This window comes from Penicillium alfredii (assembly GCF_028826965.1).
Source record: "Penicillium alfredii strain IBT 34128 chromosome Unknown utg000009l_segment0_segment0, whole genome shotgun sequence".
NCBI classification, from domain to species: domain Eukaryota; kingdom Fungi; phylum Ascomycota; class Eurotiomycetes; order Eurotiales; family Aspergillaceae; genus Penicillium; species Penicillium alfredii.
In genome coordinates, this window is record NW_026622706.1 from 244,498 (window position 1) to 258,373 (window position 13,876).

Consider the following 13,876-nt stretch of genomic DNA (forward strand, 5'->3'; position numbering starts at 1 on the left):
ACAAACACAAGTGGCTGGTTATCCGTTCACTTGTCTAACTTCCCACCACCGGCTCCCCAGTCGCCTCCTTCACCGTCGCTCCCACATCCAAGTTCCGATTCTGCATCAACTTGCGTTGCCTCACAGCATCTCTTTCAGCCGTTTCTCGGTCTGGTTCGGCGGGACTCTGTCCGACTCTCTCTCCCAGCACCCGATCATGCTCCGCCCGTTTCCGACCCATCTGGGCTGCAAGGTCTCTCTCCTCCCCAAACCCAGGGTGGCCCGGTCCCGCGGCGCTACCGACAGGACCAGCATGCGCGCCTTCTTGTGCACGTTGCATCCCCATTCCTTTCCTTTCTACTGTGTCTGCGATGTACCCTTCTGCAGGTTGCTGCTCCACACCATACTCTAAGTCGACATTCGAGATATTTTTCAGCGACTGCTGATCTTTCTGGCGCTGTTCATTGAGTCGGGCCTGTGCTTCCTCGCTGGAGGGTCTTGACTCGACGGTCCGACGCGTGATGGATGAAATAGAGTCGCCATATTGACGAGTCGGCTGGGCCGGGGTGCGTTGTTCCTGTGGTGTTTGCGAAACCGGATTCGATGCTTGTGCATAGGCGGCCTGCTTTGGAGGCTGCTCAGGTTGTCGGTTTTGGCGGCGGCTCTCCATGATTCTGAAGAAGATGCAATTCCGTGGTTTGTTCTTGGTGAAATCGTGTGTATCAAAAAGAAGTGCGGGAACAAGAGATCTTCGTCTAGTTCAAACATGAGCAATTTCCAAAGTGATCTGAAGACTGAAAGACGTTGATGGGCTCATGACGTCAACGCGTCCAACCGGCTTTGGGCTGATAGTCGACGCTTATCAATAGAATTCTATACTCCATAATTATCTTTAATCGAACATTCGTCATTTCAATACTAATCCAAATAGCTTCCAGTAAAACGGACTTGCAATGATCTGTGTTCGTATAAGACAAGTTTATCAGAGGAACGAACGTGTACATTTTCGTTGACTATACAGTTGTAGTCCCTTTTCAGGTAGCCCAACTATTGTATTGTGCTGATTGTGTTACTTCACATTCAAGATATCACTAAAGTAACAGATCTTGTAAGGTTTTCAGGTGTACTCCTCGGAGAAACCAAGGGCATTTTGGTTACATCGACGTAGCTCGCCGACCTGTCCTGCATGTACGTCCCGCAAGGGCACAACTCGACACCGCCACTTGAGACTTCCTCAGTCGGTCCATTTCAAATTTCTTCTGGGTCCAAACAGGTTAAATATATAAGTCATCATGACCGACAACGTCTATAGCCTCCCTCGTGGCTCACGCATCCTGGTCACTGGCGCCAACGGGTATATCGGTAGTCAGATTACCCAGAGCCTTCTCGAGCTTGGTTTCAAAGTCCGCGGCAGTGTACGCGCTCCCAAGCCATGGCTGGATGAGCTGTTCCATCGGCAGTTTGGTCCGGACTCGTTTGAGACCGTTATTGTACCTGGCCTCGAGAATGTGGACACTCTCGTCGAGATTATGCATGGACTGTCTGGTGTGATTCATGTGGTATGCATATATACTCGAATATCACATTTTTCTCGCTATTTATGCTTTGCCTGCTGACTCGCTTGTCTATTGCAGGCATCGGACGTCTCTTTCGATATCAACCCGGACAAGGTAATTGGCGGTGTTGTTCGAGGAACTCAAAATATCTTGAATGCTGCTTCCAGGCATCAGTCTATTCAGAAGGTTGTTTTAACCTCTTCCTCAACGGCTGCATTGGTGCCGGTGCCGGACCAAGAAGGAGTCCAAGTCGATGAACGTGAGTAACATGCAACTCCAAACCCGGTGCAATAGACTCCGACTAATTCAAAATTTCTTCTGTTGCTGTATTTCAGATACCTGGAATGAAACATCTGTCAAGGCCGCTTGGGATGGCAGTGCCGTGGCGGATGGAAATGCATATACCATTCTTGCTGCCTCCAAGACACAGGGAGAGCGAGCGGCTTGGGATTGGATCCGTGAGAACAAGCCAGGTTATGAGTTCAATGCCGTGCTGCCCAATTTCACAGTGAGTGCTCGTCTGGTCTTTGACTGAAAAGTGATGGATTCTAAGCATTGGTGAATGTTAAAGACGGGGAGAATCCTTCATACAGAAATGCGAGGCTCCACGATGGGTCTGGTGCGCTCTCTTCTAAAGGGAGACAAGGCTCTATTCGGGTTATATACTCCCCGTAAGTTGGCAAGGCTTTCTCCGAGATAGGACGAGAAAATTGGGGAACCAACACTCTGACGTCTCAATACTTAGAGTACTTTGTGGATGTCCGGGACACGGCCCGTCTCCATACTATTGCCTTGCTTGACCCGGCCATTGTCTCCCAACGGCTCTTTGCTTTTGCTGGGCCCCGGAATCTGACTGAGATTATCTCCACACTCCGCAAGCTTCGACCCGCCAATACGCTGATCCCTGATCCTCCTGCGAACGATAGTCATGACTTGACTGAGGTGCTTCCCTCAAGCAAATCCGAGAAGCTGCTCGAGGAATTCTATGGGCAGAAAGGGTGGACCTCGTTTGAAGAAAGCCTTGCGGCAGGGATTGAGGATATGTGATACTTTGAACAGTTGACACAAAAAAACAATTTAGTCAGATTTCTGAAACGATTATCAGAGTGATTAAAGTCTAGTATAATGACAGCAAGCAAGAAACAAACCAAGTCACCTTTTTAGTCATGCATCATCAACCAAGGCACTCCCAGATATCGCCATTAAATCACTGCAGAAAAGGGTTTCAGCAGCCCTCGTGCCGGTGGTCACACAAGCCCACGAATAGCCATGGCTGTCAGTGACCACTCTGCCGCCGACAAGATCCTGAGCACACGTATTGGCGACTGTACGGAGATGGTCAAGAATATCGCGAGCCAGATTCACAACCTCGTCCCTGTTAGGAGACACTCAGCACATCATCTCGGCATTTGGCTTCCCCAGGGAAGATAGATCGACCGACGACGAGACCCTGAAATTGTCCCGGTGCTGCTGGTCCAAGATCTTGTGGACCCCGCTGTTGGAATTATTGCAGAGATGGATATGGATCTGTTCCTCGAAGCGGCTGGAAACGCCATTGATTGCCAGCGTCCCCGTCTGTTTGGTATACTGCTGCCCGGGAAATCCATTCCCCAGAGTATTCTGGCCCAGCCGGAACCCGCCATCAGGATCGGGAGCCGAGCCCAATTGCAAGATGCCCAGGACCTGCTGCGTGGTGGTGATCAGGTCTCCATTGTTGAGAACCACCCACGTGAGGCTGGTTCTGCTGGCCCGGTTTAAGGGCGGGACTGGCGATGCAGTTTGACGGTTGCCCGGCTTGGAAATTGCGGATGCAGGTGCAGAGACTGTGGAAACAGATGTAGCAGCCGTTGCAGTCGACGTTGGCATCGACACAGCCGGATCTACAGCTTCGACCGAAATATCACGGGTGATATAGGTGGTGGGGCGTTGCAGGTGTTCGGACACGTTTGCGGATTGGTGAGACAAGTGAGTTCGGTTGGACGCGTTGAGAAGCTCGAAGTGTATGAACAGCCACTCACGTCCACGTTGGATATGGTTTGTCCGGTACAGACTTGGCCCAGATCCGGGTAGCCAAGAGGAGGAGGGAGACAATTGATACGAGATGACGTTCATGATGGATCTTCATTGTGGCAGATTTTGGTATATTGGTCAACGTCGAAAATGTTTGTTCTCAAGTGCAATCCTGACTTGCGGAGTATTGGAGTATGTGTAAAGCAAATACAATGATGAAAGTCGATGATCGTGATGGATTGTCATGGCCGGCTCCCATTTCCGCGGCATTCTTAGGGCTGTCACTGATATCTGATTAGATTCATTAACCAAATGATGTACGCCAGATCGCTTTTCTATATAACCAGAATTGGGGGGGGGGCTTGTTATTTCATTTGACATCTTCCAAATATACTTGGGCTTTCCTATGGGCTATCTGGTTAAATACCAGCCGAATCAGGGCCATCGTTGCAGGGTAGAATGTAATCTGACACTTGGGGATGAGATTTCATGAGCTACTGGTAAGCATGACGGCTAACAGTGATTTTAAGTGACCTCATGAGGACCACGCTCAACGGCTCTTTGTGATTATGGGCACAGCGATGGCTTCCATTTCCAGCAGAATTGCTGTGTTTTTTTTTTTTTTTTTTTTTTTTTTTTTTTCCCCGTTATTTTTGTTATCCTTCAGTAGATGAATTGAGGAGAAACAGACACTCGTTCTATGTCTTTGATAGCTCGAAGTCTCGGCAATATTAATTTGTCTTCTACGGAGGGTTTCTGTGTAGATATAGAATCTCAAAGGTTCATGATCCACGACTACCAGCAAGAGGCACATAGACCAGAGAGGAGATTGGTGATTTATTTCAATGTCACATCTACACATCATCATAATCCAGACAAGGTCCCATCACATCGCTGAAAGAACTCCTTCAGAATAGCATTGGCCTCATCGCGAGCCTCCAGCTGCAACCAATGTCCCGGCGTGCTCACTTCCTTCACTGTCACATCATCGGCCATTTCATTCATATGCGCACCAGTCCCAGGCAAATGGCCTGGACTTGGTGCTGGAGTGACCATCAGAACAGGGAGCGACAGTTTGAGCGACAGGCCTGCGTCGAGCTCATCCTTCTGATTCAAATTCCCCACAAGAACACGATACCAATTTAGAGCGGGTCCATGATTTCCCTGCATAATCTTTTGATGGATGACTCGCTCCTAGATGCTGTGAGTTTCGACTTCATAATTGTGGTATTGTAGTACATGTAGAACATACCTCGTCTGTGATATAAGGCGCCTTCTGTCCCTGGCGATCGGCTCGAAGCCATGCCTCCATTGCACCGGTGGGCCCGACATGGTCAGTCCATAGTGCCGGGTCTGCAGGGTAGAAGAGAATGAAAAATGATTCACTCTGCAAGATGGACATCAGCACACTTCATAAAACAGCAACACTTTTAAAAAGGCCATGTGAAGACTTACATGTTGATCTAGGAGAGACCCTGCTTCGTCACCAACAAAGAAACTCAAGTACCCAAAACGTTCCTGTCCCAGCACTTGTTTTGTCATTGCGTTGACTGCTGCCAGGTCGAAGTGTTCTCCAGGTCTAGAATACGGCACCGCCAGGAACGAGCTCGATAAGAGCCGGTCGGGGACATAGTTGGCCATTCGGGAGAGTAGGATACAACCCGTGTCGTGGGCCACAGCATGGACACGTTGTAATCCTTCGTGATCCAGGATCTCTGTGATCTCTGTGGCCATCTTTTTCGCTCGGTATGCCTCTGCCGAAATGGGTTTGCTGGTTCCGCCATAGCCCAGTAGATCTGGGGCAAGGACCCCGTAGCCTAGGTCTGAGAAAAAGGGTATCTGGTGGCGCCAGTCAAAGCAAGAAGAGGGAAATCCATGCAGAAAGAGTATAGTTGTAAAGGAAGGCTTTGAGGCAGGGATATAGATGTAGCTGTAGGTGTGACTCGTGGGGAGAGTAAGATGTTTAGCATGTTGAGGAAATGCAATGTTCGCCATGGTTTTGACTTCGAGGCAAATTACTCTTGAGAGATTTAGATTGGGCGATATTGAGGTAGATATACCCCATGGCCCCATTGATGTCTGAGAGGCTGAGGCCGCGGCGACTTTCTCGGAGACTTAGGGCTGGCTCATTGCGTTGTTTTTTCTCGAATCCCTGGCTCTGTAATCTCTATGGTCTCCATCTTATCCAACAGACAGATGGAGAAGCAAAGGCTTTTCAATTATATGAAATCTCTGGCATTCATGGGTGTTGGTTGCGAGCGATTTTCTCTCCAGCCTTCAGTTGGATGTATTTCATCCCCCACTTGACATCAACCATCAACCCTCCACCTCTCTCCCCCTGAACAATCTCCCTTTCCCCAACAATCCCTCACAACTCCATGGAAATGTCAGCTTCAATTATTCTCCAGAAAAGCGTTGTTGATGTGATTATGTCAGCAGCATGTGATGCCGCGGAGCTCTGAGATTACAATCTCGCTGGAGCTGGTTATCCGAGCGAGACCGAGCGATGGGGTGAAGATCGCTGTCAGTTATAAAGTGGGAAAGCAACCGTCAATTTGCGAATGTGCTCCTAGTCCCGACAATTTACATTCCGCTATGACCACCCTCTTCACCATCCCGATCACCTCTACCGGCGGCTCGGTCGTGGTCACGAACCCCACAGCCGACAAACAGAACGTCTATCTGCTCACGTTTGCTTCGCCCAAAGATAACCGACTGACCCCGGCGTTTATCGAAGCACTACTTCTAGCGCTTGATATCATCGAGCACCGCTATCCCAAAGGCGTGGTCGTCACAACAAGCGGGATCGCCAAGTTCTATAGCAATGGGCTGGATCTAGATGTTGCGCTGAGCACAGAGGGATTCCTGGAGAACCACTTGTGGCGCTTGTTCCGACGGTTCCTAACGTATGTCTCTTAGTCCAAAAACAATGGCAACAAAAGACTAATGTTTCTTCAAGATATCCGATGCCAACCGTATGTCTCCTGAACGGACACGCCTTTGCAGGCGGTTTCATGCTGGCCATGTATCACGACTACCGAATCCAGAATCCCGAGAAAGGGTTTCTATGTGTGAACGAGCTCGAATTCGGTGTCCCGCTGCAAACGCCCATGATGTCTATTTTCCGGGAGAAGCTCACGCCAACCACGTTCCGAGATGTGGTTCTGGAAGCACGTCGCTTTGGTGGGCCCGACTCGCTACGTGCTGGGATTGTCGACGCCTTGGGTGGGCTGGATGAAGCGCTGGCCCTGTCCCAGAAGCTGCAGGGTAAAGCGGCGACAGGTATCTATGGGACTATGAAGGAGGAGATGTATGCGCGGGTTTTAATAGGCTTGGATGATCATGCAGGGAATTTGGGGTGGAGGGAGAAGGTGGAAGAGAAGAAGGAAACTTTGCAGGCGAAAGCACTGGCGGATGTCGAGAAGTGGGAGAAGGGCAAGGCGAAGCTTTGAATCGCCGGCTTTAGATTATTATAGTAGCTTTTTGTAGATATTGCACATACCTGTGTATATACATTTCTCGGATTTTTATTTCTGCTGTGCGACGTCTACTATAAGTACATGAGATTACTTCTTCGAGCCTCAAACAAGAAATGAGAAGCCGATAAGATGTTTCTATGAGTCCTATCTACTTCTCTGCGTGTTCCATTTAATGCCTGTATGGAGGTGTCTCGATTCGAGGCAACTCTATCCGGACCTTTGCTCAAACGTATAATAATAAAGTACATAACTTCGTCAGTCAATAAAGCCATAATAATCATCAGAGTCTTTCCCAAATTCACGGCCTTTTGGCCTTGCTGGCTCGACCGGTGGGCGCCGGTGTCTCCAACTTATCCACGAGCGGTCGGTACGGCGAAGCCAGCACATGCTCCGGCGCGGGCTCTCTTCGTCTCGGCTCGCCGGAAGTCGGGCGGCGCAGTTGTTCCTCATGCATGCGATCCAGCGGTTCCCCGACCACCTGGTATTTAGCCCAGTTGATTGGAGGCATGCGCACGACATTCTGTGGAGGTGGGATGCGGCCAAATTTCGAACCCGATGTAACGTCGCCATCTGCTCCCTTTTCACTTTTATCCTCGTCACCTGTATCCATGGAGTCGTCCTCGGAGAACTGAATCACAGCGCCGTGATCTTCGGTGCGCAAACGTCCTGCCGCCAGCTCGCGCGCAAACCCCTCCGGATCAGCCGCCGCGACTTCTTTCATGCGATCCAACGCTTGAATGTCGCGCAAACTTTGCTGTTTTTGTAGCTGCAGGATAGAGATGGCAGAACGAAGCGCAATGGCGTCGGGATTCTCGCTCTCGGAGATAGGGACGGGAGGCGGCTCGGGCTTGAAGACTGGCGGCGCGGCCAGAGGCTGTTCTATCGGAGTCTGTGTGGTATGAGATGGCGAAGATGGTGGTACAATAGACGCGCCGTTGGGGATCGGAGCAAGATGGGCGAAGACCGGCGTCACCGGGGAATAAGGCGGGCGGGGTGGAGTGCCTGGTCGATCCTGAGATGGATCCTGGGCTTCATCTTGGGCGGACTGCATGGCGACGTCAAAAAGCGAGACGGTGCGATTACCCAGTCGAGTCTGGGAGGATAGGCAATCTATGTGGTTTTTGAGTGGCGTGTGACGGAAGGATTGAGGCGTTAATGTTCCGTTGGGTCTGAAGGAGTGGGGAATGACGACAGCCCTCCTGCGCGACTTCAACAAGCAACGACCCAAATGCTTTTTCTAGTATATTCTCAGATGAGATTTCAGGGAATGGAATGACTGATGGATTCCAAACTGCCGGCTTGAACAATGATTGACACTCTGACCAGCAGAGAAGATGCCGGCGCGCCAGTAACTGGTCAAGCACGGGATGCAGATGATGGTCTGGATATCTGCTTCACTACCATTTGTCAGTGAATACTGGGGAGGCTTCTTAGGTATGAGCGAAAGACTTGAATGGGAAAGAAGATCCAGGATTGTCTTCGGATGTTGAGGTCTGATGGATGAAGCATTGAAGCAGTTGACCGCCTCGATGCTTCACCGCCCAGGCGAAAAATTTAGGGCCGATCATACGGTTGCCAATTCCCATAGCTGTCTCCCCTCACACCTTGGAAAATGAAGCGCAAGACAGATCAAAGAGGCTCTCTTGATGGCAATGGCCTGCCTGAGTCCAAGAAGCGTGCCCTGTCCAGCGAAGAAGCTGTGGCGCGCTTCCGTGACGGCCTCTTCGACAGTGCGGAACAGCAGAAGTACACCGACAGCTATGCCAAGTCGGCTCCGTATGTTCGACCTGATAAATTTCCAACGGACACAAGCTAATTCAATCCATTTCTAGCTACCTGCACGGAGTTATCTGCCCCTTGATTGAACCTTCTTTGCTACGCTCTGTCCGCGATGAGATCCAAGAGCACCTGTCCTTCACCGAGAAGGAAACCGACATCTACAAGATTTTCCAATCGGGTGACCTAGCCAACCTGGATGGCTTGGATGACTCTTCTCTATCAAAATTGCCGGCGGTGTTGAAACTCCGCGACGCCATGTACTCGGCGCGGTTCCGGGAGTACCTGTCTTCTGTCACCGGGTCCGGGAAATTGAGTGGACGCAAGACCGACATGGCCATCAACGTGTACAATGAGGGCTGCCATCTCCTGTGCCATGACGACGTCATTGGCAGCCGACGTCTCAGCTACATCTTGTACCTGACTGATCCCGATACGCCCTGGCAAGCCGAGTGGGGTGGAGCTCTGCGCCTGTACCCCACAACGACCGAGAAGGATGCCAAGGGTGAGGATGTCAAGATCCCCAGCCCGGACTACAGTCTCTCCATTCCGCCCGCCTTTAACCAGCTCAGCTTTTTCACCGTCCAGCCCGGCGAGAGCTTCCACGACGTTGAGGAAGTGTACCACCCCCGCGAGGGCGAGGATCGATCGAAGAAGCGCGTACGCATGGCCATTAGCGGATGGTTCCACATTCCCCAAGAAGGCGAGGACGGTTACGAAGAGGGATTGGAGGAGAAACTGGCCGAACGAAGCAGTCTCGCCCAGCTCCAGGGCCGTGGCGACATGTATGACCTGCCGCAGGCACAGCCAGTGTCATGGGAGGAGCCAGAGCCGGAGGGCAAGGGCAAAGGCAAGATGGAAGAACAGACCGAGGGTGCCGAGTTCAACGAGACCGATCTCAACTTCCTGGTGCAATACATCGCCCCGTCGTACTTGACCCCCGACATTGCCGAGGAGATGTCCGACGCGTTCTCCAACGAGTCTTCGCTCAGTCTCGAGCGATTCCTGTCCGACAAGTTTGCCACCCGTGTGCGGTCGTTTATTGAGGAGCAGGAAAAGCAGGCCCTGGCCGATTCATCGGCTGAGATCCAGGCTCAGACCGGCTGGACAGTCGCTCGACCACCACACAAGCACCGGTACATGTACCAGCAGTCCTCGGACAAGTCGGACGACCCAATCCAGGAACTTTTGAATGTTCTTTTGCCGTCCCAGGCCTTCCGGAAATGGCTGGGCCACATCACAGGCGTAGACCATCTCACGAGTCACAACTTGCTAGCCCGCCGATTCCGTCGCGGCGCAGACTACACCCTCGCCAGTGGCTATGACGGCGAAGCACCGCGGTTGGAATTCACCCTCTGTCTCACCCCGACCCCGGGATGGGAGAAGCAAGAAGAGGAAGAGGAAGAGGGTGATGGCGAGAACGGAGAAGCTCAATCCTCAGACAAGGCGCCGTCCAAGCCCAAGGATAACGCCAACACTGACTCTGCCGAGGATCCTGCCGTGGGTGGCTACGAGATCTACATGGCCGGCGATGATGACGAAGAAGCCGACGCGGACGAAGAGGATGGGGAGAATGCGGACCAGGTGCTTCGGCCCAAGAGCAAAAGCTCCAAGGCCGACCCGGCGATCTACCGGTCCGCCGCAGCTGATGAAGACGATGGCATTCTCTTCAGTACCCAGGCGGGGTGGAACCGGCTGAGCATCGTGCTGCGGGACAGCGGCACGCTCAAGTTCGTCAAGTATGTCAGCGCAGCGGCTCAGGGCGATCGATGGGATATCACGGGTGATATCGGGGTGGAGTTTGAAGATGATGATGAGGATGACGAAGATGACGAAGATGAGAATGAGGGCGAGGACGAGGATGACGAATAGATGGGCTGCTGCTTTTGCCATAGGGTACCAAAAAGAACTGTAGATATACACATTGCACACATGACGATCTGAATGGACTTATGAGACTTCTACTTGTGGGATATAAGCTTAGCCTTCAATTACTCTAATGAAGCTGAGTTGGATCAACGTCGTTTCTGATGATATTGAATGTCGGGTGATCCATGTCTTCAATCCGGTGCTCAAAAACAGACCGCACCAGCGTTAATTAGGATCATAAAAACAAACATATGGTTGTGGATAAGATGACAGGGAATTGCGAGTGTTGAGATTCACAGTCCTCCAACTTAGGTGGTTACTAGCTATCAACAGAACTAGTATCAGGCAATGAAAATGTTGAAATGATCGGTACAATTTCACAGGAGAGCTCATTTGTGGCTTTGAAATACCCCGGGGATCCTACCTCGATTGTTACCGTAAGTAAATAAATCAATATATCGACTTATTCATCTTCCGTTTCACCCACGACTGGCCTGTCGCAGTGAATTTGACTTGATCACATTGGAGAAATGCTATGTGCACGATGGCAACTCAGGATCCTAGAAATGCAATTTCAGTAAACCTTTAGACAATACTACCTAGGATAGATTAAACAATCCTGTGCACTTACCCCTTAGTTAGAGCCAAAATCAGAAGCTGGAGGATCTTTCGTGTCGGCAATTTCTTTCGTGGATTTCTTGTTCACCTCTTTTGCCTTCTTAGAAAGTTCATTCTCAGTGGTCTCGGCAAGTTCCAACACTGCCTTGACAAAACCGTGAATGCTGGCCTTGGTTGATATTTCTTTGGCTTTGTCTGGCATCTCCAAAAGAGCCATGAAACCCTTGGCAATATTGCCGGTCATAGCATAGCCCACTACCTCTGCTATGGTCCCAAAGATAACCAAAAGACTCTCGAGCCCGTGAACATCCTGTTGTTTGATTTCGACTCCGGTAGCATAGTCGATTGCAAATAAACAGGCTGCGGTTGGGCCTGCCAGCCCGCCTGACGGAGGCGGAACTCTTGGGTCTCTCCAGATGGCAAATTCGGTCCTTTGGTCGACACTCCACACATATTTCAAGCATTGCGCCTTGGTAATCCTATCCTTGAAGCCATGATTCAGTCCTTGGCTTCCGATGGCGACTTCATCAGACGAACCCGGCTGACTGCCTTGGTACGGAAAGGCAGGTTTACGATAGTTTCGAGCAATGGCGAAGTGTTTTTCCCCGACGGTGTTCTGGGGGTTTGACGTAACATATTCATCGTATAAATCCTGACTATTGCCTTTGGTTCCAAATAGCTGCTTAGGAAAGAGTGTGATTGTTCGATCGGTCACGTCGACTGGCCCGTCCCATGAAAACCAGGAGTAATCCTTGATTCTCTCGGCATACTGTGGTAGAAGTCGATTGGAGGTTTTGACCGTAATGAATTGGTTCTTCTGATCAACAGCTGCCTTGACAAACAAGCCTACCCATTGAAGGGCCCCGTAATTGCCTGTCGCCTTGACAGTGATCGCCGGATTGCTCATTTTGGGACATCGAATAGCCACGTAGCGGTCCCACGTCTTGCGAAGATTGGCGACGAACTCAACGTAGTAGGGGTAAGGATGGGGCATTCCGTAATCGATCTTATAGACCTCTTCGTCGCTGAAGTTGCGGAGGCTGGGCGCGGATGTGGTCACAACAAAGGTTTTGCCGCCAATGATGAACTCGCACTCGGCATCATGACAGTGGACGCAAAAGAGCCAGTAGTCCTCCTTTTCGGAGTTGAATTGAGTCCCCCACTTCCTCTCGAGTTTCCTGTTCTCTTTCTCTCCATGCATCTCGAAATACATATCGTAGAGCGGGATATCTGATCCCAGCTTTGATTCGAGCTTTACATCCGTGATGTAGTCCACTTGGTACGTCGCACTCGCAGGCTCGAATATCACGTCGGACTTTTCCATATTGAATCTGAAGTGCTCGAGGGTCTCCACCAGACAAGAAATGCAGATTGATGAAAGGTCAAGATAATTTGTAAAAGAATCATCATGTATTCACTAAAGCCCGCGCGGAATAGGGAGGGGATTTTATACCTTGTAGACTGGTATCCAGAGTACAGTAGTGTCAATTTATACTAAGTAGATATGAGTCCAATTGCCTCCAGAAGGATCCAACTACTACACGCCTGCATCTGTCGACCCAGACCTTACCCACAACGTGGAAGCACATTGGCTACGTCGCTGTCGTTTAAAACTAATCTGTCGAGTCGCTTAGTCCAGGATGCAGATAGAACTTTCCCCACAAGAGCGCTAGAGCGAGGATGATTGGCTTATGCAAAGACAACGAAGACGTAGATCAAGAGGGGTTGGGCGTTCAAGGCAATAGCCCTCTTTGATTTTCCACAAGCTACATGGTTAGATACCGACAAGGCTTTAAAACCAGGGGTTTTGGAAGTAGAACACTTGCTTCTCACAAGATGACATGGAGTGGACACCGCCTTAAGAACCGACTATGGTTGTGTGAGGATGGCTGTGACTTGTGAAATCTTTAGATGCGCAGATCGCGCCGTAATGCGATTGGAATGCATCCAGCAGACTTCAAGTTGTTTCCACTAACCCCACAGCTGATGGTTAGTATGGAATTTCAGCTCAGCCACATAATCTGATCATCGAGTACACGTCAGGCAGTTTAACAGGACGCTGTGAATGATTTTTGTCCCCTGTCGTAGGGCAATTGACATCACTTGCAAAAGCAGCCACGAAATTAGCAAAGTAGCTTCGAGGGGAATATTTGCTTTAGACAGTCAACCTATAGCTAGGAATCGGTGTAGCGAACTCCTTCTAAAGCCGTGGGGGGATTTTTCCCCCTCGATCGGAATATCGAGCCTGAGAGTTTATCACTATTTAATGACTTTATATATATATCCCTCCGCTTTTTTTTCTCTCTCTTGAGAATTTATGAAATATACACATCAAATTCTATGTATAGAGTACCCGGCGGCACCTGAAACCCAGTGAAACCAGCGACACGCGACAAAAAGCCATGGCCCGCCCCGGCGCGCGCTGAAACAACCACATGGCAAGGCGAGTGGCTAGAGAGAGAAATGAGAGAGACGAGAGCGCCACTTCTGAGTCACAGCAAGGTCGACCATACAAACCAATTATTGGGGATGAAGATTACACTTATTTCTTTACGGAATTAATACAAGAGGGTTGTATGTGTGTGTTAG

General features: G+C 50.3%; 8 protein-coding genes across 8 annotated transcripts; 3 read left to right on the forward strand and 5 right to left on the reverse strand.

Annotated features, from left to right (window-relative positions):
- Positions 1–34: 34 nt before the first annotated feature.
- NUU61_006005 (uncharacterized protein) lies at positions 35–649 on the reverse strand (the record flags this gene model as incomplete). Its single annotated transcript, XM_056656533.1, has 1 exon — positions 35–649. One exon carries the CDS (start codon positions 647–649, stop codon positions 35–37), a length of 615 nt encoding a protein of 204 aa, XP_056509333.1.
- Positions 650–1,271: 622 nt separating this feature from the next.
- On the forward strand, positions 1,272–2,582 carry NUU61_006006 (uncharacterized protein; the record flags this gene model as incomplete). Its single annotated transcript, XM_056656534.1, has 5 exons — positions 1,272–1,538; positions 1,614–1,794; positions 1,871–2,043; positions 2,107–2,206; positions 2,281–2,582. 5 exons carry the CDS (start codon positions 1,272–1,274, stop codon positions 2,580–2,582), a joined length of 1,023 nt encoding a protein of 340 aa, XP_056509334.1.
- A 342-nt stretch (positions 2,583–2,924) lies between these two features.
- NUU61_006007 (uncharacterized protein) lies at positions 2,925–3,647 on the reverse strand (the record flags this gene model as incomplete). The annotated part of the gene is made up of 1 exon (XM_056656535.1): positions 2,925–3,647. The coding sequence occupies one exon, from the start codon at positions 3,645–3,647 to the stop codon at positions 2,925–2,927; it is 723 nt and encodes a 240-aa protein (XP_056509335.1).
- A 762-nt stretch (positions 3,648–4,409) lies between these two features.
- Positions 4,410–5,540, reverse strand: NUU61_006008 (alpha/beta hydrolase; the record flags this gene model as incomplete). Its single annotated transcript, XM_056656536.1, has 3 exons — positions 4,410–4,739; positions 4,798–4,932; positions 5,001–5,540. The coding sequence occupies 3 exons, from the start codon at positions 5,538–5,540 to the stop codon at positions 4,410–4,412; spliced, it is 1,005 nt and encodes a 334-aa protein (XP_056509336.1).
- A 600-nt stretch (positions 5,541–6,140) lies between these two features.
- NUU61_006009 (enoyl-CoA hydratase/isomerase family protein) lies at positions 6,141–6,997 on the forward strand (the record flags this gene model as incomplete). Its single annotated transcript, XM_056656537.1, has 2 exons — positions 6,141–6,451; positions 6,505–6,997. 2 exons carry the CDS (start codon positions 6,141–6,143, stop codon positions 6,995–6,997), a joined length of 804 nt encoding a protein of 267 aa, XP_056509337.1.
- A 325-nt stretch (positions 6,998–7,322) lies between these two features.
- On the reverse strand, positions 7,323–8,075 carry NUU61_006010 (uncharacterized protein; the record flags this gene model as incomplete). The annotated part of the gene is made up of 1 exon (XM_056656538.1): positions 7,323–8,075. The coding sequence occupies one exon, from the start codon at positions 8,073–8,075 to the stop codon at positions 7,323–7,325; it is 753 nt and encodes a 250-aa protein (XP_056509338.1).
- A 561-nt stretch (positions 8,076–8,636) lies between these two features.
- On the forward strand, positions 8,637–10,672 carry NUU61_006011 (oxidative DNA demethylase; the record flags this gene model as incomplete). Its single annotated transcript, XM_056656539.1, has 2 exons — positions 8,637–8,800; positions 8,857–10,672. The coding sequence occupies 2 exons, from the start codon at positions 8,637–8,639 to the stop codon at positions 10,670–10,672; spliced, it is 1,980 nt and encodes a 659-aa protein (XP_056509339.1).
- Positions 10,673–11,303: 631 nt separating this feature from the next.
- On the reverse strand, positions 11,304–12,611 carry NUU61_006012 (uncharacterized protein; the record flags this gene model as incomplete). The annotated part of the gene is made up of 1 exon (XM_056656540.1): positions 11,304–12,611. One exon carries the CDS (start codon positions 12,609–12,611, stop codon positions 11,304–11,306), a length of 1,308 nt encoding a protein of 435 aa, XP_056509340.1.
- Positions 12,612–13,876: the final 1,265 nt, after the last annotated feature.